The sequence below is a fragment of the Rhinoraja longicauda genome, chromosome 21 (genome assembly GCF_053455715.1).
Source record: "Rhinoraja longicauda isolate Sanriku21f chromosome 21, sRhiLon1.1, whole genome shotgun sequence".
NCBI lineage: Eukaryota > Metazoa > Chordata > Chondrichthyes > Rajiformes > Arhynchobatidae > Rhinoraja > Rhinoraja longicauda.
Window position 1 is genome coordinate 32855859 of NC_135973.1, and position 26418 is coordinate 32882276.

At 39.4% G+C, this 26418-nt stretch overlaps 1 protein-coding gene across 1 annotated transcript in view; it reads left to right on the top strand.

Moving 5' to 3' along the window:
* Positions 1–26418, top strand: part of wdr90 (WD repeat domain 90) — an 81007-nt gene that overhangs the window by 16017 nt on the left and 38572 nt on the right. The window contains exons 9-17 of the mRNA XM_078418268.1: positions 4411–4520; positions 5920–6150; positions 14713–14775; positions 15457–15525; positions 16285–16395; positions 17184–17329; positions 18811–18868; positions 21614–21732; positions 22640–22801. Coding sequence (XP_078274394.1) covers positions 4411–4520; positions 5920–6150; positions 14713–14775; positions 15457–15525; positions 16285–16395; positions 17184–17329; positions 18811–18868; positions 21614–21732; positions 22640–22801 — 1069 coding nt within the window. The remainder of the gene's footprint in view (positions 1–4410; positions 4521–5919; positions 6151–14712; positions 14776–15456; positions 15526–16284; positions 16396–17183; positions 17330–18810; positions 18869–21613; positions 21733–22639; positions 22802–26418) is intronic.

Below are 26418 nucleotides of genomic sequence, written 5' to 3' on the forward strand. Positions count from 1 at the left end.
GCTGTTAATTTAATTTAAAGATAAATGAAGTATTTCAAAGATCTTAAGGTTTTATATTGTTAGTTCTTTTACTGTCACCATAATTTTCAAAGTTTTGACATTGCAAAGGACTAAGTAAAGATAGGGAATCTAGTTTGTAATAGATGTGCTTAGAATGGAATAAAGCTCTTTCATAATTAATTACCCCCACTTAATTTGGAGAACTATGGTCATTCAATAGTAATCCATGGAGAACTCGACCACATGTGCTCTTAGGGAAATCGGGGATACTGGAAGTATTCTTGGCAACCATGTATGTGGGAAGTATGGCCAGCTGTAACATTTGACTGACCATACTGGATGGCTGGATTCCCTATAAAGCTTATGGGATATTGAGGGCATTATGGATACAGGTTTAGTGAGCTGTTCATCCCACAATTGCTACATAGGCAGAAAAGCAATTGGCGACTATCGAGCAGAGCAGAAGAGTAGATAGTGCAGGAATCATCCATGGCCATGCCCCTCTCGGACACATAAGAGCGGGGATGGGCTCTCGGGGGGGGGGGGGGGGGGGGGGGGGAGCAGTGACCAACAAGTTTGTGGCATGACAGCTGGCTCTGCTGCACTGGAATGGATAAAAAAAAGATAGGAGAACTAGGGTAATTGGGAATTCAAATGTAAGGGGAACGGACAAATATTTGTGTGGCCACAAACAAGACACCCAAATCGTATGTTGCCCCTCTGGTGTGAGGGTCAAGGATGTCTCCATGACTATTACATTGAAAAAGGGGAGGGTAAACAGATAAAGGCCGTGGTCCATATTGGTACGAGCAACATGGGTAAAAAGAAGATACAATATGAACTTGGAGAGCCAGATAAAGACTTGGAGAGATAGATTAGATTATATGTGAGGAATGCAAGACTAAATTGTATTTATTTTGAATCAAAGAATCTGACTAGTAAGGCAAACAAACCTAGAGCATTGACCAGCACATGGTAAAATGGTGGAAGATTGGGTAGGACTTACAACTCAACATGAGGGGAAAGGAGGGATATAAAGGAGAAGGTGGCATTGCAATATTGATTAAGGAATCCATTAATGCAATAATGGGAGAGATATCCTTGAAGACTCTTCAAATAAGGCCATATGAATAGATAGACAAACATATATGGATAAATTACAGAGCGAAGTAGGAGTGACAAGGTTATTACAGCAGGAGTCTTCAACTTGCCCCAATATCAACTGGGACTGTTTTAGTGAGAAAAGCATAGAGCAATGAAATTTTTAAAGTGCATTCAGGGGAGTTTTTGAACCAGTACATAGAAAGTTCAACTGGCGAAGGGGCAATACATGACTTAAACTTTAAGGAATATTGGAGGGCAACTAGTGGGAGTGTCACTGGGAGAACATTCTAGGGCTAATGGCCTTAACTCTCAAGTTTCAAGGTAACCATGCAAATTAAGATCCTGAATGTGAGGGAAAGGCTGATTTCAAGATCCTCAGAATAGATCTGGCAAAGTGGACTTGGAAGTAGCTACTTGCAGATAGGTCTACAAATGGGAAGCATTAAAATGAGTAATTAAGAGTTCAGGGCCAATGTGTTCCCCTCAGAATGAAAGGAAAAGGTACTCTGGATATCAAGGTCAATCAAGGGCCGGATAAAGGCAAAAAAGGAACCAGGTGACAGTTATAGAGCTGAAATCTGGGGACTCACCAAAAATATGGAAAGTCTTGGGAGGGGAGTTAAAGAGGAGAATGAAATATCACTGATGGACTGGATAAAAGAAGACTGTAAAGCTTTTTATAAGTATGTTAAAGGCAAGAGGATAACCATGAAAGAGCAGGACCCATTCGGGACGAAAATGGTAATCGATGCATGGTATCGCAATGTGTTGGTGACATGTTAAATGAATACTTTTCATTTTTATTTACTAAGGAGAAGGATGTTGAAGCTGGTGAATTCAGTGAAAGGAATGATGAAATTGCATAATTTGAAAAGGAGATACAGTAAATCCTTGTTATAACGGACTGCATGGGTGGGGGGGAGTGTCGATTATTATTATTGATTGTCTGCAATAACCGAGTAAGGTGTTATCATGGTATGTAGTTGAAACAACTGCAGATAATGGCTGATACACAAAATGACACGAAGAGCATGAGGAACTCAGCAGCTCAGGCACCTCTAGAGAACATGGATAGGATGTCGGGACCCTTCTTTACACTGATTCACTGCTGAGTTACACCAGTACTTTGTGTCGTTTCACCTTAAAACTGGGTGCAGATGCCACTGGTCTGCACCAGTGACCCTTTCTTTCCCAGGGGCTGCACAGTACGATTGAGATGGCTGTTGTGGTTCATGTTGTAGCCCCTGGCCATTACCTCCTCCTTCAGGCCGCTGCCATCGACAGGACGTGCTTGGTCCCTGTGGGGTTCCCTCTCCTCTCAACAATCACCTGATGGCCGTCGCTTTGTCTGCTCCACGCTTCCAAGGTGGAGTATGTCAGCCACTCCGGGGGGGGGAGAATGAGGAGGAGGTGGTGGAGGACGGGGGGAGGGGCTGAATGGTCAGTGATGGGAGAAGGAGGAGGGAGTGGCGGAATGGACAGAGCAACGAGAGGGGGAGGAGGAATGGGGGGGGGAGGGCGAGGTCGTGGACAAAGCGATGGCCAATTGAAAGAAGCAGCAGTCGGCGAGAGGGGAGGATGTTCCATGGTGACCGAGGGTGTCCTGCTGGTGGCAGCGGCCCGAAGAAAGCGCTGTCCCCAGGGGCTGCAACGTGAACCACAACAACAGCCGCATCAACCGGACTGTGCAGTGGGCGAAGAAGGGCTCGTCGGTGCATCTTGTGAGCTGGGGATGGTATCAGAAGCTGGGGCTGGGTTGGCAGAGCGAGTCGGGGATGGTTCGACAGGTCAGTCCGTTATAACCAAAATCTGTTATAAAGGTCTGTTAAAATGAAGGTTTTCTGTATTATATATTTTAGTGATCTTAAGATTGGATAAATTAGCAGGGCATGATTCGATATGTCCTAGGTTATTCTAGGAGGCAAGGGAAGCTATTGTTGTTGCTGTGACAGAGATATTTTACATCTTTGCTGCTCCACAGTGAGGTGTCAGAAGGACTGGAGGACAGCAAATGTAATCTTTTTATTCAAGAAGGGCAGCAGGAATAGATTCCTGGCAACCAGACCATATAGAGGTGTTTAAAATCATGAGGGGAATTGACAGGGTGAATGCACAGAGCCCATTACCCGGGGGAAAGGAAGCACGAACCGGAACACATAGATTTAGGAAGGGAGGTGAAAGATTTAATAGGATTCTGAGGGGTAATCTTTTAACTCAGAGGGTGATGGGTATATGGAATGAACTGCCAGAGGAGGTAGTTGAGGCAGGTAAAATAACATTTAAAAGACACTTGGATAGGTACACGGATAGAACAGGTTTATCGGGACATGGACCAATTATGTGCCATTGGGACTAGATTAGATGGGGCACCTGATCAGCATGGTCGAGAAGGGCCACAGGGCCTGTGTCTTTTGCCGTATGACTCTATAGGCCAGTGGATCTAGGGAACTCATTGGAAAACTACTGAGGGTCAAGATTAAATTATGCTTGAAAAGGCAGGGGTTAATCATAGATAATCAGTAGGGTTTGTGAGATGGATACATCCTGCCTGACCAATTTGAATATAGACATAAAATGTTGGAGTAACTCAGCGGGACAGGCAGCATCTGGAGAAAAGGAATGTGTGATGTTTCAGGTTAAGGCCCTTCTTCAGACCAATTTGAATATTTTTCAATAGATAACAATGTTTTGATGAAGGAGTGCAGTTGATGTAGTCTACATGGATTTCATAAGGCCTTTACCATGGTGTTACATGGAAGATTCATTCAAAAAGTTAAAGCAAGGCAAATTGCATCCAAAATTGATTTTGTGAATAGATACTGAATAGTGAAAAGCCTGGATAGAGTGAATGTGGAGATGCTATTTCCACTTGTGGGAAAGTCTATGATCAGAGGCCATAGCCTCAGAATAAAAGTTTGTAGCTTTAGAAAAGAAATGAGGAGGAACTACTTTACTCGGAGGGTGGTGAATCTGTGGAATTCATTATCACAGGCGGCTGTGGAGGCCAAGTCCATGGAAAGTTTTAAGGTGGAGATTGACAGATTCTTGATTAGTAAGGGTGTCAGCGGTTTTGGGGAGAAGGCAGGAGAATGGGATTGAGAGGGAAAGATAGATCAGCCATGATTGAGTGGTGGAGTAGACTTGATGTGTCTCTCCTAGAACTAATGAACTTTGTGATAGAAAGCACAGTGTAATGGTAGAGGATTGCTTTTGCTTGGATGTCTCTGATCTGCATCAAAACCTTGCATCTCTTTGTGCTTTGTTTTCATTTATAATATATATATATTTTAATTTTGCCTTGTCTAGGTCATTCAACACATTGCACTCCAATTAGAACAAATTCTCACACAGTGAGCGTCAGTAAAGCTGTCAAAGACAGAGTTTCCCTCATTCAACAAATTACCAGCCCAGAAGCAGTGAGTACCTGACAAAGCAATGGCATTCTGCTGACTGGATACTTAAGCATTTTTATTCAGTATCTAATCGTGCACAAGGGATATCAAGATTCTCAGTGGTTTCAGAAGATTATTTTTGAAATAGAGCTACCATTTTTATGTAACAAAGTATTTATAATTATTTAGTATATTTTACTAATTCAAGATATTCCAAAGAATTCACAAGCAATGGCGACCTTTTAGAAAAGTGGTAAATGTTACTTGGAGAAATAAACAGCCCTGCAGAACAAAGGTCAAAACCCCCAAATCTTCTTGGAAAGTACCAGAGGATATTTTAAGTCTTCCTGAGAGACTGTGGGATTGTAGTTTAAAGTTGTATTTGTTCATTTGAGGCAGATATGTGGCCAGGGCCAGGAATAGAGCCAATAGCTCGGAGACATGGGCTGGGAATATGAATAGGTCTGTGGCTGGAGCCAGGTGTGAAGTCAATATCAAGAACTGAATTCTGGAGTGTCCACTTACTGTCTGAACTGCCTCCAACAGTTTTTCTGACTCCACTATAAACCCACTGATTCCTACAGTTATCTATATTCTACTGTAAACACAGAATCCCAGTTATCTGGACTCTCCTATAAATCCACCGACTCCCACATTTACCTGGACTATACCTCCCACCCAATTCCAATCCCCTACTCTCAATTTCTCTGACTCCACCACATTTGCTCCCCTGATGAGGCATTCCATTATAGGATATCCGAGATGTCCTTTTTCTTTAAAAGTGGTTTCCACACTGCAGTTATAGATGGATCTCTCACCCATGTTTCCTCTGTCCCGGAGTTCTGCTCTTGCTTCCCCTCTTCCCCCCCCCCCCCCCCCCCCCCCCCCAGATGGAACAAGGATAGAGTTACCCTGGTCTGTAACTTACACCCTACCAGCTTCCACATCCAACACATTATTCTTTGACATTTCCGCCAGGAAAAGGGTATTTAGAGGTCAAGACTTGTGACTTAGCACAAACCCAAGGTCCACTGGGTAAGCAATGATCAGTTACCCCCCTTTATGCCTCGGAGACCTAAGCTTCTGAGACATTCAGCGGTTATTTCAAGGTGCTCTCGGCAAAATCTTTTACATTAACTGGGGGAAAAAGTGAACATTCCACTGCAATGAGATCCCAATTACCTTCAGCAAGCACTTTTGGGCAGGCCAAGTCATTTACATAACTGAAACTAAACTACCAAAACTGACACTTCAATTGGATTACTGTTCTGGGAAGAGGTTATCAGACATGCACCTAATTCTCAGATTGTTACCTGAATGGGAGTATCAAAATACTTTAAAATGTTTTCATATTGGATGTTCTAACAAAGTAAACAATTTCTCTCTGATTGCCTACTCTTAATGATTTTTTTTCTTTTTTCAGGAAATGTGTAGGCATCGGAGTTCCCCTCGGATCGTTACGAGTATTCCGGAAATACATTTGGATATAACGTTGTCACCCAATCATGATAGAGGTAGCAGAGACTGGGAGAATGATGAAACCACAAAAAGTATTGAATGTATGAAAGTGGTTCCAGCAGATGATGGTGGAATTCATGTTTTTGCGGATCAAGGTGGTAGAGCTGTAATCCACAGAGCTAGCAGTGACACTGAGGTGAGATGTAAAAAGTATCAATTATATTTGAGTTGCATCTATTTGAACTTTCATTTTAACTTCAAAGTTTGTGAATGCTAGATCAGTGTAAATTTAAAGCAATCTACAAAAAGATACTCTTGTGTAATTTAATTGATTTTCTTCATGTAGACCTGTTAGCAAAAATGTAGAGTTTGTCACCAACAGGAAAAAACCTAAACTGTAGTTTCCCAATTAAAAATTTGCTGCTTTTATATATCTGTTAATCTTTAGCCAGCAGCTGAATAGCACCCTCCCATGTGTCAAAGAAATGTTAGAAACAAATCTGCAAAGAGATTTGGTCCAGTTTCTCTTTTGTCCATTTTCACCGTCTACAATCTAGGGAGAAGGGAATAAAGCAGTTATGAAGGAGGATAGGACTGGCCCACAAATTAAAATCCTAAATTGGGGCAAGGCTGAGTTTGGAAGCATTAGGTGGGTGCTTGCAGAGATCGATTAGGAGTTTCTAGTAAGGAGACTATTCATAAATGGGAGGTGTTCAAAAGTGAGTTAGTAAAAGTGCAGGGTAAGCAGGTTCCTGTTAGGGCGAAGGATAGGGCTGGCTGGTTTAGGGAACCCTGCTTAATGTGAGATGTTGAGACTCTAGCCAGAAAAGAGACATGTCAGAATTGGGTTATTGGGATTAAGATAATCCCTCTTTAATTTAAGAAGTATAGGAGTACACGTAAGAAGGCAATCAGGAAGACAAAAAGGGAACATGATATGGAGCTGGCAGATAGACAAAGGAAAATCCCAATAAATTTTACAGGTATATTAAGAGCAAAAGGGTAGCTAGGGAAATATTAGGTACCCTGAAACATCACCATCGCCAGGTTTATGTAAACATCAAAAGATGGAGGAAATATTAAGTGATACTTCCATCTGATTTTACTGAGAAGATCATGGGAGCTAAGGAATTGAGGTATGATGTTGTGATGTGTTAGATCATACACAAATCACCAAGGAGAAGGTATTGGTGCTTTTATTTTTGAGATAAATTTTTTATTGGAGATAGGTACATCTTTACAGTCATACATTTTTAAATTGATAATATTGTCAATTATTATTATATTGTCTCCAATACCTTTTGCCCCCTTTTTTTTTTTAAACTAGATAGAACTAAAGAAATAGATGAAGTAAAGAAAGAAAAGAGAGAGAAGCAAAATAAAAACAAAAACAAAAACAAATTATAAAGATAAGGAAAAAGTTAGTTAAAGAAGAATGGAAAAATTTATTAAAATAACAAAAACTTCATTCGAGATATATACGTACATTTCAAAGTATAGCATTTCATCCATTCTTTAGTCCGAGTGCTAGTCAGGTTCCTGTGCTGAACCATTCTGACCCTTTAAGTAATCAATAAAAGGAGACCATATTCCAATGAATAATTCCTGTTTGTCCAACAGGGAAAATCTGATTCTTTCCACGTTTAAGGTCTCCGTCATTTCTATAATCCACATTTTGATTGTGGGGACCGTAGGGCCTTTCCAAAATTTTAGAATTAATTTTTTTCCCGTTATTAAACTATAATCCATAAAGTTTCTTTGTATTGTTCTAAATGTTTGATTTAATTCTAATATTCCGAGTATAATTAATTTTGGATCTGGGTCCAATTGTGTGCTGGTTACTTTAGATATTATGCTAAAAATATTTACCCAGAATTTTTTAATTTTTATACAGTTTGCGAACATATGAAATAATGTAGCTTCTAAATGTTGACATTTATCACATTTAGGTGAGATATGTTGGAAAATTTTATGTAGTTTTGTTTTTGAATAGTGTAACCTATGTATTACTTTAAATTGTATTAGAGAATGTCTGGCGTTTAGTGAACACTGATGTATATGTTGCAAACTTTCTTCCCAAGTATCTTTCGTAATTACTTGGTTTAATTCTTTTTCCCATTTTTGTCTGTATAAGTCCGTGGAGGGAATGTCACTGTCTAATAAGATATTATATATATAAGATATTAATTTTTCTGTATTAGGATGTTTGTTCCAACATTCATCAAGAATTTCTGAATTTCTAATTCGAAAATTTTGGGAGTTCGATTTTACATAATCTCTAAGTTGAAGATATCTGAAATAATCATTTCCACGAAGACCATAAGTCTGTTGCAACTCCTGAAATGTCAGAAAGGTGCCTTCCTTATAAAGTTGTCCCATATTTTTAATTCCATAATCCTTCCATTGTGTAAAACCCCCGTCTACCCATGAAGGCTTAAACAAAGGATTATTCACAATTGGAAGAAAAAGTGATAAATTATCTAATTTTAATGTCTTTTTTAATTGTTTCCAAATTCGTGTAGCACTAAATATTATAGGGTTTTCCCTATAAATTTTTTTGTTTAATTTAGACGTAGCAAATAATATCGAACCAATATCAAAAGGTAAACAATCTTCCTTTTCCATTTTTAACCAGTCTGGTTGATGATCTATTTCTTCCAACCAGAAATTCATATTTTTAATATTAACTGCCCAGAAATAAAACAAAAAATTGGGTAAAGCCAGGCCTCCATTTATTTTTGATTTACACAAGTGTCTTTTGTTTATCCTATGATTCTTATAATCCCAGATAAAATCATTAACAATAGAGTCCAATTTTTAAAAAAAATTTTTTGTCAGATATATCGGAATTGTCTGAAAAAGGTATAATATTTGCGGTAAAAAAATCATTTTTATGGCATTAATTTTGCCAACCATTGAGATAGGGAGTGTTTTCCAATATTGAATATTCTTATGTAGTTTGTTCAGTAATGGGGGGAGATTTGCTTTAAATAATGATGTATATATCTTAGTTACATAGATACCTAGATATTTAAATTTTTCATTTACTATTTTAAATGGAAATTGTTGTATTATCTGTTTATTATGTTCCCTTATTGGCATAATTTCGCTTTTATTCCAATTTATTCTGTATCCTGAAAATGAACCAAATTGGGTTATTAGCTTTAATAGGTTTGGAATACTAATTTCTGGTTTTGTGATGTAAATTAATACGTCATCTGCGTATAGAGAAATTTTATTCACTGTGTCCTTTGTGTTATATCCATGTATTTCCGGATGCCCCCTAACTCTTTCTGCCAGTGGCTCAATAGCAAGCGCAAATAATAATGGGGATAACGGGCATCCTTGTCTACAACCTCTAGATAGGCTAAATTTCGATGACAACCTTTGGTTTGTAAATATTCTGGCCGTGGGATTTGTATATAACAGTTTTATCCATGTACAGAATTTCTCCCCTAGCTGCATATTTTCCATCACCGAAAATAAATAAGACCATTCAACCTGATCAAATGCTTTTTCAGCATCAAGTGAGATTATTGCTAGATCTTCATTAATAATTCTCTTGGAATATATAATATTAAATAATCTTCTTAGATTATAGTATGAGTATCGTTTCTGAATGAAGCCTGTTTGGTCAGGGTGTATTAATTTATTCATCACTGTACTTAATCTATACGCTAGTATTTTAGTTAAAATTTTTTGATCTGTATTTAAAAGTGCAATTGCTCTGTATGATCCCGGATCTTCCGGATCTTTATCAGCTTTAGGAATGAGTGTTATTATAGATTCATTTAGAGTGTCTGGAAGTTTCTGTTGAGTATATATATACTCATACAGTCTATGTAAACGTGGGCTAAGCAAATCATAAAATTTTTTATAAAATTCGGAGCCTAAACCATCTGGTCCTACTGCTTTACCATTTTTTAAAGAACCAATAGACTCCTCAATATCCTTTGTCGTAATCTCCCTTTCTAATACTTCTCTATCGTTTGAATCTAAACCTTTTAAATTACATTTTTTTAAAAAGTCTGCTATTCCTTCTGATTGTGCTACGGTTTTAGTTGAATAAAGGCTCTGATAATATTGGAGAAATCTATCATTTATGTCCTTGGGCATTTTTAATAATTCTCCTGTCTCTGTTCTAATTTTATGAATTATTTTTTCCCCTTCCATTTTTCGTAACTGACGTGCTAATAGTTTTTGTGGTTTGTCTCCAAATTCAAAATGTAATTGTTTTGTTTTTTGATAGAGTTTTATTACTTGTTCTGAATACATTTTATTTAATTTATATTTCAATACCGCAATTTTATTATATTTTAGAGTAGATGGCATTCTCGCATTTTCTATATCTAGTTGTTTGATTTCACTTTCCAATGTTTGTTGCTTAATCCTGTTCTCTTTATTGTAAAAAGCTTGAGCAGAAATTAATGTACCTCGAACATACGCTTTAAACGTTTCCCACATAAGAGAAATAGGTGTGTCAGGGTTGTCATTTGCCTCAAAAAATATTTGAATCTGTTTAATAATATATTCCTGGCATGACTTTTCGTTCACAATTTGTGGGTTAAATCTCCAATATGCTTGTTTCTCGGACATTCCATTTAATTTAATCATGAATGTTAAAGGTGCATGATCTGAGATTATAATATTATGGTATTTTGAATTATAAGTAAGTGAGATAAGTTTAGCGTCGATGGTATTGGTGCTTTTAAAGCACATTAGGGTGGATAAATCTTCAGGGTCTAACCAAGTACCTCTTTTAATTGTGCAGGAAGCAAGGGAGGAAATTGCAGATGTTTTGGAAGACTGGAGGGTGGCTCAAGCTTTAACTTCATTTAAGAAGGGCAGCAAAGACAAGTCAGGGAACTACAGGCAATTGAGCTGATATCATTGGTGAAACAACTGCTGGAAAGATTCTTAGGGATAGGATCTACCAGCATTTGGATAGGCACAAACTGAATAGGATAGTCAGCATGGCTGTGTGCGTGGGAAATTGTGTCTCAAAACTCTGAGGGTTTTTTTTAAGATGTCCCCAAGGCGATTGATGAGGGTAGGGCAGTGGACATTTTATGGATTTTAGAAAGGCCTTTGACAAGGTGCTGCATGATAGGCTACTTTGGAAGGCTGCATGGAGTTAGCCAACTGGATTCCAAATTGGCTTGGGGGAATGGGTCAAAGGCTCACTGTGGAGGGTTGTTTTTTTAATTAGAGGCCTGTGACCAGTGAAGTGTTGCAGGGATCGATGCTAGGTCCACTGTTGTTTGTTATATTCAGTAATGATTTGAATGATAGTGTGATTAATGTTGTTTTCACAATTTGCAGATGACACCATAATACATGGTATGGTCGAAGTGAGGAAGGTTATTTAAGTTACTTCAGGATCTAGAACAGTTGGGAAGGTGGGCCAAATAATGGCAAATTGAATGACAAATGAATTACACTTTGGTATGTCAAACCAGGGCAGGGCTTGCAAAGTAAATGGTACAGCCCTGGAGAGTGTTGCAGAATGGAGAGATCTGGGAACGCAGATGCATAGTCAGGTGGATAGTGTGGTGAAGATGTTTGGCAAAAGAGATTCACCAGCTTATTTCCCGGGCTGGTGGACGTGAGTTATAGGGAGAGGTTGGAAATGCTATGACCTTTTTCCATTGGAGCAAAAGAGACTGAGGGGTGACCTTACTGAGGTGTGCAAAATCATGAGGAACATGGATAAGGTGAATGCCCATTTTTTCTAGGGGAGAGAATTATAAAACGAGAGAGCATGGCTTAATGTGAGAGTGGAGAGATTTTAGAAGGACCTCAGGGACAACATTTTCATTCAGAAGCTTATCCACATCTAGAAAGAGCTGCCAGATGAAACTATGGAAGCGGATACAATTACAACTTTTAAAATAGGTTTTGGCAGATATGTGGATAAGATGGATTTAGAGGGGTGTGGGTCAAATGCAGACAAATAGTATTAGCCCAATATTACAAATTATAATAATAATAATAATAATACATTTTATTTATATAGCGCTTTTCATATACTCAAAGACGCTTTACAGAGATTTTGAGAACATAGGGGAAATGAATAAATAGATAAATAAGTAAATAAATAAATGAACAGAGAAAGGAGACAGAAGGTGAGGTGACCTTCAGTGGTTGAAGGCAGTACTGAACAGGTGAGACTTCAGCGATGTTTTGAATGTGGTGAGTGTGGGGGAGTCTCTAACGGTTTGGGGTAGTGAGTTCCATAGGGTGGGAGCAGCGATGGAGAAAGCCCTGTCCCCCCAGGATCTGAGTTTAGTCCGGATGTGGGGGGATAGGAGATTGGCAGCGGCAGAGCGGAGGGTGCAGGTGGGAGTGTGCCTGTGGAGGAGGTCAGTCAGGTAGGATGGGGCCAGGTTATGGAGGGCTTTGTAGGTTATGAGGAGGATTTTGTACTGGATTCTCTGGGGGATGGGGAGCCAGTGGAGTTTATAAAGGACGGGGGTGATATGGTCACGTATCGAGGTGTGTGTGAGTAGACGGGCAGCAGAGTTTTGAATGTATTGAAGTTTATTGATGATTTTTGAGGGTGCGCCATAGAGGAGGCTGTTGCAGTAGTCCAGACGGGAGGTGATGAAGGCGTGGATGAGGGTTTCTGCAGCTGTGGAGGAGAGGGATGGACGGAGACGGGCAATGTTTTTGAGGTGGAAGAAGGCTGTCTTTGTGATGTGTTTGATGTGTTTGTCGAAGGAGAGGGTTTGATCAAGGATGATTCCAAGATTCCGGATGTGAGGTGAGGTGGATACTGGGAGACCATCAATGTTGAGGATGAAGTTTTGGGTGGATTTGGTGAGCATTTTTGGACCAATGATAATGATTTCAGATTTGTTGCAATTGAGTTTGAGGAAGTTTGATTGAAGCCAAGATTTTATTTCAGTAATGCAGTTTGTCAGTGTAGAGTGTGTGGTGGAGGAGATTGACTTGGTGGAGATGAGGAGCTGGATATCATCGGCGAAGCAGTGGAAGTTGAGACCATGACGGCGGATTAATTGACCAAGGGGGAACAGGTAGAGGATGAAGAGGAGGGGGCCAAGGACTGAGCCTTGGGGGACACCTTGGGGGGGGGGGGAGGGGAGCGGTGGGGGATTTACAGTTGTTAATGGAGATGAACTGGTGTCTGTCAGAGAGGTAAGATTTGAACCAGGATAGGGCTGTGCCGGTGATGTTAAGGGAGGTTTCAAGTCGGGTGAGGAGAATGGAGTGATTTATGGTGTCAAAGGCGGCGCTGAGGTCAAGTAGGATGAGGATGTTGAGGTTGCCAGCGTCGGAGGAGAGGAGAATGTTGTTTGTGATTTTGAGGAGCGCAGTTTCAGTACAGTGGTTTGAGCGGAATCCGGATTGGAAAGTTTCATACAGGTTATTGGTAGAGAGGTGGTATTTGAGTTGGGAAGCTACAGCACGTTCCAAAACTTTGGACAGAAAGGGTAGGTTGGAGATTGGTCTGAAGTTGTTTGGGGTGTCAGGGTTTAGACCAGGTTTTTTCAGAATGGGGGTGACAGCAGCGATTTTGAGGGATGGCGGGACGATGCCAGTGGACAGGGAGGAGTTTATTGTTGCAGTGATAAGTGGAGAGAGAGCAGGAAGGCAGGCCTTGACAAAGCTGGAGGGGATGGGGTCCAGAGAGCAGGTGGCAGTTTTTATTCCTGTGAAGAGGTCAGAGAGGTCGGTGGTGGAGATTGGGGAGAACTGAGGCAGGGGCTGACAGGATAAGGGGGGGCAGGTGGTTTGAGGGGGAGCAGGTGCGTTGGTGGTTAAGGTGCTGTAGATGTTATCTATTTTGCTTTGGAAGAATGAAAGGAAATTGATCAGCATAGACAAATGGGCTGAAGGGCCTGTCTCTGTTGCACAGTTCTATGACTAATACTTTAAAAGCAAATTGTTGGAAATATTTCTGTTATTATTTCTCATTTTCAGTGACTGCTATATTTTGCTTTTGGGAGGGAAGATTTGTGTCTCCTTGGCCATTGATAATTTGCTGATGGTTGATATTTAGTATTAGGAGTCTCTTAAGATAGGTTTTCCTTATCCCTTCCCCTCCCCTTCCACCCCCACACACAAAACACACACACACCTCTATTTATGGGATATCTTGCATTCTGTTATTTCTGTTGTTCCAGCAGTAGTGCTGTGATCAAGAGCTAGACATCCTGATTTGCTATATTATGGATAGATCTTAGAATTGTTTAGTACAACTCTGTTATTGTACAATTTTCTACACTGGATCAGCAATTGAAAAACATGCTACAATGATGCAGTTTGTCTTCTGGTGGCATGTGAAAGCTACTGCAAGTGAGATTAGGACATCAAATCAAAAATGATTAGATTGTTTCTTAAACACTTTTTCTTATTCCAGGGTTGTAATATTGATTATTCCATAGCACAAAAAGAATACAGCAAGTTTAGACTTTAGAAATACAGCGTAGAAACAGGCCCTTTGGCCCAAGTCTGCACCGACCAGCGATCACCCATTGGCTAACCTGCACGCACTAGAGACAATTGTACAACTTACCGAAAACAAGTAACTTACAAACCTGTACATTTTTGGAATGTGGGAGAAAAAGGGAGTACCTGGAGAAAACCCACAAAGTCACAGGGATAACATACAAACTCTGTGCAGACTAGAGTCAGAATCGAACCCGGGTCCCTGGCGCTGTGAGGTAGCAACTCTACCATCAATCCATTTTTGTGTTCCATGAAATATATAGACCGTTTTGACTTTGTTTTTTAGGCTCTACGCACTAAGGTTTCTACGCCCACCAGGCTTTCCACTGAAAAATTCAGAAAACGTAAGGTAAGCTGATGGAGTTTTTCTTCAGACAGGTGTTCAATTTCCAATATATTTTTGCACTTAAAGAGAGCTAAGCAGGGGATGAACAAAAATGGATAACATTGTTTTTAGAATATCTTTGAAAGGATTTGTTCAAAATGAATAATCTGGCAGGTTGAGGAGTCTCTTACCACATGCATTTGACTGAGCAATATTGGGTCACCTTAAGTATATATGAAAAAAAAACTGCAGATGCTGGTTAAATCGAATGTAGACACAAAATGCTAGAGTAACTCATCGGGTCTGGCAGCATCTTGGGAGAGAAGGAATGGGTGACGTTTCTGGTCGAGGCCCTTCAGACTGATTTTAAGTTTATAATTTGCTTTTGATTAATGCCACAATCTTTGAGATGCTGTCCTTGGCATTCCAAACTACAGCAATCTTTAATCATGTTTTGCATGTTTCAATCTGTTCTTCTTTCTCTTTTATACAATATCTTTTTGTATAACTGGCAGGATTACATCTGAACTGTGACTTTCATTCAAATTGTTTCTTTAGAAATAATAATTTTGATTTTTTTTTGTTGCTTTAAAGCAATCAAAATAAAAGTTACAGAATTGTCTGTTTAAATTAATTCTACATGATTAAACATTGGAAAGTTTACAGTTTATTGCAAGGTTATATATTCAATTCCATTTTTGTCAGGGATTGCAGCCAGACCCGATACTAAAGTTAAAGAAGATTATTGGATACGGAGGATGTACAGTGAAATGTGTAAGTATGTGCTAAATCCAGAGCAGTACTAAAAATGTCTCTTAATCTTGTTATCTACACTTTCACTTACTTTTTTGTCCAGATAGATTGCTGTGAAATTTCATCTCAATTCAGTAATCTGTTGACATTAAAATTCACAAAGTCTACAATGCTTTTACAGCAACAGCTATACCAATTCACAGTGAGAATAGTCCATTTTTAGGTGTGTGCTCCTTATCGATGAAAAGGTACACGTGATTGATTCTAGGGTGTAGATTTGTATATTGAGGTTGTTGTATCTAGACTTCTCTATTTCAACCAGTCAGAAAGGCAAAAGTTACTGATAAAGAATTGCTACTTCTAACATTATTGTAATTATATATTGATTTTATAAGGAGTTTCCAGAAATATTGAAGTTGATGGCTGAAAAGAGATGATTCTTATATATACCATTGTAAACATAGATTCAGCTGAGGTCAGATACAGTCACTACCTTTCAGGGACATTGAAACAGGCATTTAAATAGGCATAGGAGGATATAGACCTAATGTGGATTAATGTAGATGGTCAAAAAGGTCTGTTGTACTCATTTCTGTGCTGTACCTCTTTATGACTTTGCATTGATCATTATTGCCAATTGACTAAAATTACTGAATGTTCAATTTAAAATTTTTTGGTGCTTTTAGTGATCAAACCAATTCAATTGCCCCACAAGAAATGCAAACAAAACATTTTAGTAATGATTGTGGAATAGATCTTATAAAGTTCTTAATTTTTCAGGCTGCATGGACCAAGTCTGGATCAGCTGTGGCCTATCCCTGTCATGCCATTGTTGTAGTGATGGAAATTGATACTGGACAACAGAGATTTTTTATTGGACACACAGATAAGGTAGTAGTAATGCATTTATTGTTTTTAATCACTGTATGTTGTGTTAAGAAATCTTTCAATGCATTATTTAGGTCAGTGCTTTGTCAAAAGGTGTTTGTCACCTGTAACCAACATTTGCAGTTCTGGATTAACCAAGATTCAATTAAGAGAGCAGGTAGATAATTGTTCCTGCCCCTCCTAAGCTTTGTGTTTTTATAACTTGCTATTTGATACGCCATGGTTGAAAATCCATAAACGTTTGAACATCACATAGTAGATTAATGGACCAAATCTAGCAGTCATATATACATTTTTATACAGGAACCGAGGTGACTTTGGCCTTTGTGTCAGGAACCTTGTGCAAAGTCCTGCCCTCCCCATTGCTGTGCAAGGAACCCGAGTGCTGGGAAGCTGGCTCACTGTACAAGTCCCTCACAATGGTCTATATCCACCATGCCAGCCAGAGTGAGCCTGAGCCCTGAGCCCCACAGCACAGTGATGAACGGCTGCCCTCCTTGGCTGCCTGCGAAGGTTGGTGCTGGGCAGGCACACTTTTCCACACTGAGTCATAGAGTGTTGCAATCTACACCAGGTCTCCAGAGACGCAACAGGGAGGGTAAGGATTCGTGCCAGATTCTTAGCTCAGTCGTGTGCATTACCAAGCAGATGCTTTTAAGATACAAGGGCAATGTACCTGAGAATAAAGGTGGAGAACCAAGAGTGCTATATTGAATCGGTGCCCTTTGGCGTAATGCATTTTGGTGCTATTCTGTCAAAACACGCTTTCTCTTTTGTCTGCTTTCCACCAGGTATCTGCCTTGTCCTTTAATGGCAGCACTACACTACTAGCATCTGCACAAACTGGAAATGTAAGTCTGATCAGAGTTTGGAATTTCAACCAAGGAAACTGCCTCGCGATGTTTAAAACCCATGTGCATTCAGTAGCTTCCCTCAGGTAAGGATGAGCTGCACTATTGCTTTCTTATTCCTCCTTTGGTTGGTTATAACTAAGATGAACTAAGTGGTTAAAGGAACGTTTTCTCCTTCCACAAATCCTAATGGGCAAAGAATATGTGCAGAAGTAACACGTACCGATCTTTAATGTTTTCATTTATTAATGATTAAAGATCAAATCAGAATATATTGTGTGAAATATATTGCAGATCTTTATTTGTTTTTATAATTTCTGTCTTTAGACTCGGATGACTATATTGTTATATGCACCAGGTGCAATGCACTTCCTTGTTTGCACAAAGCTTCTAGAGTAAATAAATTATACATGTTAATGATAGAAGCAGCAATAAACACAACATTGAATACAAAATAGCAGGATGTGTAAAGATTATGGTGCAATCTGAAATAATACAAAACAAATACTAAATTGTAATTATGGAATAACCGAATGAGAATCAAGAGCATATGGCAGCACCTCCGGGAAGGGAATATGAAAGAGGTGAGTGTTCAGGAGTCTGATAACCATGCGGAAGAAGCTGTTCTTCCGTTTGGATATCCAGGCTTTCTTTTCCCAGAAGGTAGAAAAGAGAAAAAGGAGTGGCCAGGGTGGCAAGCATCCTTGATGATACATCCAGCCTTCCTTATGCAATGCACTATGGTGATGGACTGGATGGAAGGAAGTAACGAGCCTGTTGATGGACTGGGCAATATGTGCCACTCTGCAGGTTTGGGCGGTTAAGAGAAGAGCAGTTGCTATACTGGGGTTGAGATGTATCCTGTCAGAATACGTTCTGCATCTGTAGAAGTTCAGGAGAATCCTTCTTAACATGCCAAATCTTCTCAGATGCTAAGAAAATAAATATGCTGATGAGCTTTCTTGATCACCACATCACTGTGAAAGGACCAATTAGATTACTGGTGATATGGATGCCAGCTCCATTGAAGAGTTCAGGGTTGTGTTTATCCCTCTCGCTTCCTTAGATCAACTCTTTTGCCTTTTGCCTTTTTGAGGTTGAGAGCTAAGTTGCTGTTCTGACACTGTGTCATAAGGTTGCCAATCTCTTTCCTGTACTCTTCATCCCAGCAGCCGGAATATTTATAATGGGAAATTTCATTAACATCTTAAAATGTATTAAAGCAGACATTTGATTGTATTTTAAACTTTCTGCATTCCACCATTTCTGTTCTTATGCTGGGAACCATATTATATTAACGGTTTTTCAATATTTGTTCAACCATCAATTTAATTGTATGTATTATTTAAATTAAGGTTGTTCAAGGCAATAATTATATTCCTGTGTTTAGTTGCAGCATATATATGTAGCAAATATTAATCACTATAACGGAACCTCTGCTGCTGCAACTTTACAGTGGAATTACTTTGAATTTGTTTACTTGTTGGAATAATTAAATGTATTGGTTCTCAGTGGTGATGAATGGTTCAGATGAAAGGAAAGTAAAATAATATTTATTTTCCTTTAGCTTTTCATTCAACGGGGGAGTACTCTGTGGTGTAGGCAAAGACGGTCATGGTAAAACTGTAAGTACTTCCAAAATTTGTATGGGCAACCTCGATCATATCTATACTGATAAATCTAAATCTCTAATTGCAATATGAATGGTGCAACTATGCAACACTGAACATTAATATATAAAACACCAGATATAATGACATTAGAGCAAGTGAAAGCCAGTAAACCCAACATCTGAGAGTTTAAGAAATGCCATAAATGTTACCATATTAAAACATAGAATTAGTGCAATGTTTATTAGCTTGTCATGAGGCAAGGTTCGATTATCAGAATATGGTGATTAAACTTTTTTTTTAAATAAAAAACATTTTAAGTAGTACTATGAAAAAAGTAATTTTCCACTAAAATTTCATTGGAACATTTGTTTGCAAAACAAATAATAGTATTAAGTTAATTGTTATGATTAATGAAGTAAAATGGAAAAAATGATCGGTCTAGTCACCTTTCTCTATTGTTTGCTTTGAGCATTTATTGCTTAAGAAGTTTTCAAACTGTCTGAAGAACTGGAATATAATTTACAAAGAATGTTGATCATAATTCTTGAATAATTTAACTTTGTTTTTGAAGATTTTCTTATTCTGTAAGCTTTTTCTAGATTTTAAGGCATGGATGAACAATCATACATGAGTGACCTGAAATTTGACCAGAATAAACCTTAGCTCAAAAAGGCTCAACAATGTGACAATATGGGACAGAGTCATAGAGCATGGAAACTTGCCTTTGCCGACCAACATGCCCCATCTATACACTTCCCACCTGTCCATGCTTGGCCCATAACCCACTAAACCTATCCTATACAGGTACCTGTCCAATGTCTCTTAAATGTTATGATAGTACCTGCCTCAACTACCTCCTCCAGCAGCTCATTCCATATACCCACCACCCTTTGTGCAGTAAAGTTACCCCTTGGGTTCCCATTAAATCTTTACCCCCCTCATGTTAAACCTATGTCCTCTGGTTCTCAATTCCCCTACTCAGGGCAAAATCTCTGTACATTTACCCGATCTATTCCTCTCAAGATTTTGTACACTTATACAAGATCATCCATCATCCTCCTGCAATCTAAGGAATATAGCCCTAGCCTGCTCAACCTCTCTCTATAGCTCAGGCCCATGCTTGTAAATCTTCTCTGTGCTCTTTCCAGCTTGACAACATCTTTCCTATAACATGGTGACCAAAACTGAACACAATACTCCAATGTTGCTTCACCAACCTCTTATACAAGTGTAATATGACCTCCCAACTTTTATACTCAATATTCCAACTGACGAAGACCAACTCTTTCTGACCTTTCAAGGAATTATGTACCTGCACTCCTAGATACTTCAGCCGTACAACACTTCCTAGATCCCTATCATTCACTCTCTAGGTCCTGCCTTTGTTAGACTTCACAATATACAACACCTCACATTTCTCAGTATTAAATTCCATCAGCCATTCCTCAGCTCACCTTCCCAACTAATCAAGATCCTGCTGCAATATTTGACAATCATCTTGACTATCTACAATACTACCCACTTTAGTGTAATCTGCGAACTTGCTCATGTTCTCATCCAAATCGTTGATATAGATGACAACCAGCAATGGGCCCAGCACCGAACCCTGAGTCACAGACAGAATTTTGTCCATGAAACCAATTTTCAGTCCATTCAGCGATCTCTCTGGATCCCATGCGATCTAACCATCCAGAGCAGCCTACCAAGTGGAACTTTGTCAAATACCTTGCTGAAATCCATATATACAATATCTACTGCTCTGCCCTCAGCAACCTTTTTGGTCACATCTTTAAAAAACGTAATCAGATTTGTGAGACACGATCTGCCCCGGACAAGACTGCTGAATATCCCTAATCAAACTGTGTCCCTATAAATCCATGTATATTTTATACCTCAGAATATTCTGTACTAACCTTTCGACCACAGATGTTAGGCTCACTAGCCTCCCAGGCTTTTCTCTGCAGCCCTTCTTGATTTGAGGCACAACATTTGCCACCCTCCAGTATTCTGGCATCTCGCCCGTATTTAATGACGACGTAAATTTCAGCAAGGGCACCTGCAATTTCCTCTCTAGCTTCCCAGAGTATCCGTGGATATATCTGATCAGGCCTGGGAGATTTGTTTACCTTCATACACGTCAGGACCTTCAGCCCTTCCTTGACCGTAATACTGACTGCTCTCAAGCCACTTCCATTGATGGCCCCAACTTCCCCGTTCCTCATGTTTTTCTCCACAGTAAAATCGGAGGAGAAATACTAATTGAGGACCTTACCCGTCTCTTGTAGCTCACACAGAGTTGACTGAGGGGTCCCATTCTTTCTCTGGTTACACTTATTCCCTTTATGTAATTATAAAAAAAATTGGGATTATCCTTAATATTATCAGTCAGAGCTATCTCCTGTCCCCTTTTTGTCCTTCTGATTTCCTTTTTTAGTTTGCACCTCAGTTCCCAAAACTCCTCCAGGGATACACTTGATCCCAGATGCCTAAATCTGCCCCGGGCCACCTTCTTATTCTTGACTAGAGATCATGAATTTAAATCCACAACATCCAAGTAATCCAGTCTCAATGGGGAAACCGTCAAAACACCCCTATATCAAGTGCAATGTGTGCTACTGAAGAGATGAAGAAAAAAGATTAAATTAGAATAAAAATTAAAACTGACAGTGGTGGCAATTACTCTTTGGTTTCAATAGAGTCAAAATAATGTACGAGCATTCAAAGTAGTTCACAAAATTACAGGATTTTTTTTTGTAGATGGTCGTGGTATGGAACACATCAAAGGTAAATCAGGATGGTGAAGTATTAGTGATGGCAAAAGCTCACACTGAAGTTGATATTCAGGTGATGAAAATAGCTGCTTTTGATGACACCAGGTAAGCAGATCAGTGTTTTTATCTTGTGGAATTATGTCCTTCCTTTCCCTTTCCCTATGATGTACTATTTATCTTTCTTTTCTACAATATAGTTCCTTGCATTTCTACCATTTGTGATAATGCACGTTGTTTATCATGCTTTCCAATTTACCCCTGGGTTTGAATAGATGTTAGCTCATACCTTGGAAACAGTGATTATGAAATACTTTTTAAACTAGTTTTTTTTTTGGTAAATTAAATGCACTTCAAGAAAATGCTATTTCAGCCCAGAAGAATTTTACTAATGCTGATTCGTCCAAGTGTTCTCCAATTGCATCCCTCATCTCAATCTTTCACTATATCTTTGTCCTCTTTTTTTCTCTTGTGTTTTATTGTCCAATTTCTTCTTTAAAATACTTAGTTACCAAGTCTAACCAGTCTGAGTAAAGCATGTTCTCTTTATTTCTCAGCTGGTTACTAAAAGCCTTTTACCATTTATTGTTCCCCAGTTTTAAATTTCCCTCCAAATGCAACTATTCTGTATACATCCTTACCGTCCGATTCATTCACAATTCGCAGGGGGGGGGGGGGGAGACGACTCTTGTCTGGTCTCCTATAAGTTTCTTTCACAAAAGAAAAAACATGTCCAATTTATTCAATCTTTCACAATGGCCAAATTCTTTCAGTTCTTTGTACAATCTCCCTTATTTTTATATCATTATATCAAGACTAATACTGTTGTTTAAGTGGGCCTGCAGTAGATGTTTTGTGCAAGTATCCTATGCTGCTACATTTTGATTGCTTTGCTCACCTGTAATGCTGCATCTAATTAATCATTCTTGATTCCTCTGCTTTTTAATTGATTTTCTCTTGTGTAGATTCTTGATTATTGCCTGCTTGTAGTGATTGCCTGACATTGTTTTAACAGGATGGTGTCGTGTGGAAGAGATAATATTCGTCTGTGGCGAGTTCGAAGTGGGGCACTACGGTCTTGCCCAGTAAACCTGGGTGAATATCATTGTTTGGCATTTACAGATATAGCATTTGAAGAAGGGAATCTGGCTGACAAAGACCCTGTGGAGAGAACACTGTAAGAGCAAAACAAATATAGCAGTGTGCCCAGACCAGTAAACCATGAACCAATCTGTGCGGCACTTGCACATGGTTTAAGCAGGCCTGCCAATTTATATTTGATGTCCTGTTTACAATTTCACTTATTTCAGAGGCTTTCAGATTTCAGGAAGTTCCAAAGTAATAGAAAGCTAGTTGAAATAGAAGTAATTGAAAAGAAAGCAATGGGTTTCTTTTGTTTAAGAAGGGAAGTAGTGATAATCGTGACATTAAAGGACGGTGAGCCTTGCGTCAACGGTAGAGGATTCTTCAGGATAGGATTTACTCGCATTTGGAAGAGAATGGGATAACTAGGGACATTTAACCATATGTAACCATATAACAATTACAGCACGGAAACAGGCCCGTTCGGCCCTACCAGTCCATGCCGACCACTTTCTCTGACCTAGTCTCATCTACCTGCTCTCAGACCATAACCCTCCAATCCCCTCCCATCCATATACCTATCCAATTTACTCTTAAATAATAAAATCGAGCCTGCCTCCACCACTTCCACCGGAAGCTCATTCCATACAGCCACCACCCTCTGAGTAAAGAAGTTACCCCTCATGTTACCCCTAAACTTTTGTCCCTTAATTCTGAAGTTATGTCCCCTTGTTGGAATCTTCCCCACTCTCAAAGGGAAAAGCCTGCCCACGTCAACTCTGTCCGTCCCTCTTAAAATTTTAAAAACCTCTATCAAGTCCCCCCTCAACCTTCTACACTCCAAAGAATAAAGACCCAACCTGTTCAACCTCTCTCTGTAACTTAAGTGCTGAAACCCAGGCAACATTCTAGTAAATCTCCTCTGTACCCTCTCCATTTTGTCGACATCCTTCCTATAATTTGGTGACCAGAACTGCACACCATACTCCAGATTCGACCTCACCAATGCCCTGTACAATTTTAACATTACATCCCAACTTCCATATTCGATGCTCTGATTTATAGAGGCAAGCATACCAAACGCCTTCTTCACCACCCTATCCACATGAGATTCCACCTTCAGGGAACAATGCACAGTTATTCCCAGATCCCTCTGTTCCACTGCATTCCTCAATTCCCTACCATTTACCCTGTACGTCCTATTTTGATTTGTCCTATCAAAATGCAGCACCTCACACTTATCAGCATTAAACTCCATCTGCCATCTTTCAGCCCACCCTTCCAAAAGGCCCAAGACTCTCTGTAGAAAGACTTTAGAAAGGCTTTGTTTGTGCCAGGTCACATTTTACTAACTTGATCGAGGTTTTTCAGGAGGTGAATAATGAGTGTAGGGCAGTGGATGTTGTCTACATGAATTTTAATAAGGTATTTAGAAACATCGGAAATAGGTGCAGGAGTAGGCCATTCGGCCCTTCGAGCCAGCACCACCATTCCATATGATCATGGCTGATCATCCAGAATCAGCACCCCGTTCCTGCTTTCACCCCATATCCCTTGATTCCGTTAGCCCGAAGAGCTGTATCTAACTCTCTCTTGAAAACATCCAGTGAATTGGCCTCCACTGCCTTCTGTGGCTGAGAATTCCTCAGATTCACAATTCTCTGAGTGAAAATGTTTTTCCTCATCTCGGTCCTAACTGGCCTACCCCTTATTCTTAAACTGTGACCCCTGGTTGGACTCCCCCAACATCGGGAACATTTTTCCTGCATCTAGCCTGTCCAATCCCTTAAGAATTTTATATGTTTCTATAAGATCCCCTCCCATCCGTCTAAATTCCAGTGACAAGGTTCCTCATGGTAGACTGATCCAGAAGATTAAGATGCATGAGATCCAGGGTGATTCAGTAGTTTGGATTCAGAACTAGCTTCCCTTTAGAAGACAGAGGTTAGAAGCGGGTGTTATTAATGGTGGTGGAGTCTGTGAGCCATGGTGTTCTGCAGCAATTGGTTTAAGGACCTCTGTTGTCTGTGATATAAATGACTTTGATGTAAATTTAATGGGTTAGTTAGTAAGTTTGCAGATGACTGCAGACTTGGTGGAGTTGTGAATAGTGAGAAATGCTGTCAAACAATACAGTGTGGTTTAGATCAGTTACAAATATGGGCGGAGAAATGGCAAAGTATGTTGTGGTGGACGCATTACGATCGTGGCATTTAAGAGGCATTTTGATAGGCCGTAGATATGCAGGGAATGGAGGGATATGAATCATATACAGGCAAAGAAGATTAACTTAGCATCGTGTTCCACAGACATTGTAAGCCAAAGGGCCTGCTCCTGTGCTGCACTGTTCTATGTCGTAGTAAAGTATTTAAAATATGTAGTCAGTTGTAATGTCTATTTATTTTACACAAGGAGTATAGCTCTATGACTATGATTGTGTGACAGGGTATAATCAGAAAATATGTGTCAGATATTTATATAACTGCAAATTGACCTGTAACTGCCCTGGATGGACTTAGTGTTGGGATGGGTGGTGATGCTTACTTTTTGTTACTTCCCAATACGTAAACAAATCTGTGGGTTGCCATTTCTGAATTTATAGGTTAAATCTCCATAAGCTGCAAAAAATGCAATGGGGAAGACTAATCATTGAACTGGAACTTTACGATGGGTTACTTAGAAACTAACTTTTCAGCATGGAACTTTTTTTTTTTGGATCAGAAGTAACTGGAGTAACTGTTTTCATTGCCTGCCGGAATCCTTAAGAGAGTTCATTTGTCCCTTAGGAGAGACCATTCTATGACATAATACTATTTGCAGTGCAACTTGGGTGGTGTTCAAAACAGGGGGAAAATAACAACATCTGTCTAAATCATGCTCCTGCTCAAAGTCATTGCATATTTAAAACTCCATGTTTCATGTCTCAGCAAATAAAAACTTCAGTTAAAAAAACTCTTGCCAAAATATATTAAAAAAATTAAATTGTTGCATGAATGCTTGCATTAATCCATACTATAAATGGTAGCTTATCGCAGTTTTAGTGTCATATATAACATGGAAATGGAGCCTGCAGTTTACCCTGTTCCTGTTGACCATCAGGCATCCATTTACGCTGAACCTTTTTTATTCTCCCTACATACACACCTACACACTAGAGGCAATTTAGAATAGCCAATGAATCTTATCAAATCGCATATCTTTGGGATGTGGGAGGAAATTGGAACACATGGAGGACACCCACACAGTGATAGGCAGATCATACAAACTCCACACAGACTGCATCGGAGATCAAGAATGAACCTCAGTCGCAGGAGCTATGCAGCAGCAGCTTTCCTAGTTATACTGCATTTGTGCTCCCACGATAAGCTTCATGCTTCCACAGTGGGGTTCATGAGGATCTCATTCACAAGAAGAGCAGTGAACCTTTGACCACAATTCTGGGAGGTGTGCATTCAGGTAGAAATAGTGAAGTTGTACACAGTTGCTCAGGAAAATGCCAAGATTTTTACCATGTTATTTTTGGTTAAGAATTGCAAATTGTGGTGCATAGAACATATAAAGATTATTTATCAAAATTACCAAGGAGACTTAATGAGGCAATTATATGGATATTGTTCACCCAGGATACGCTTAGTGTTACCTCACAACTGTCTAAGTTACTTCCCAGATATTATAATGCTTGGTGATTCTGATGAAAATATCAGTGCTCTT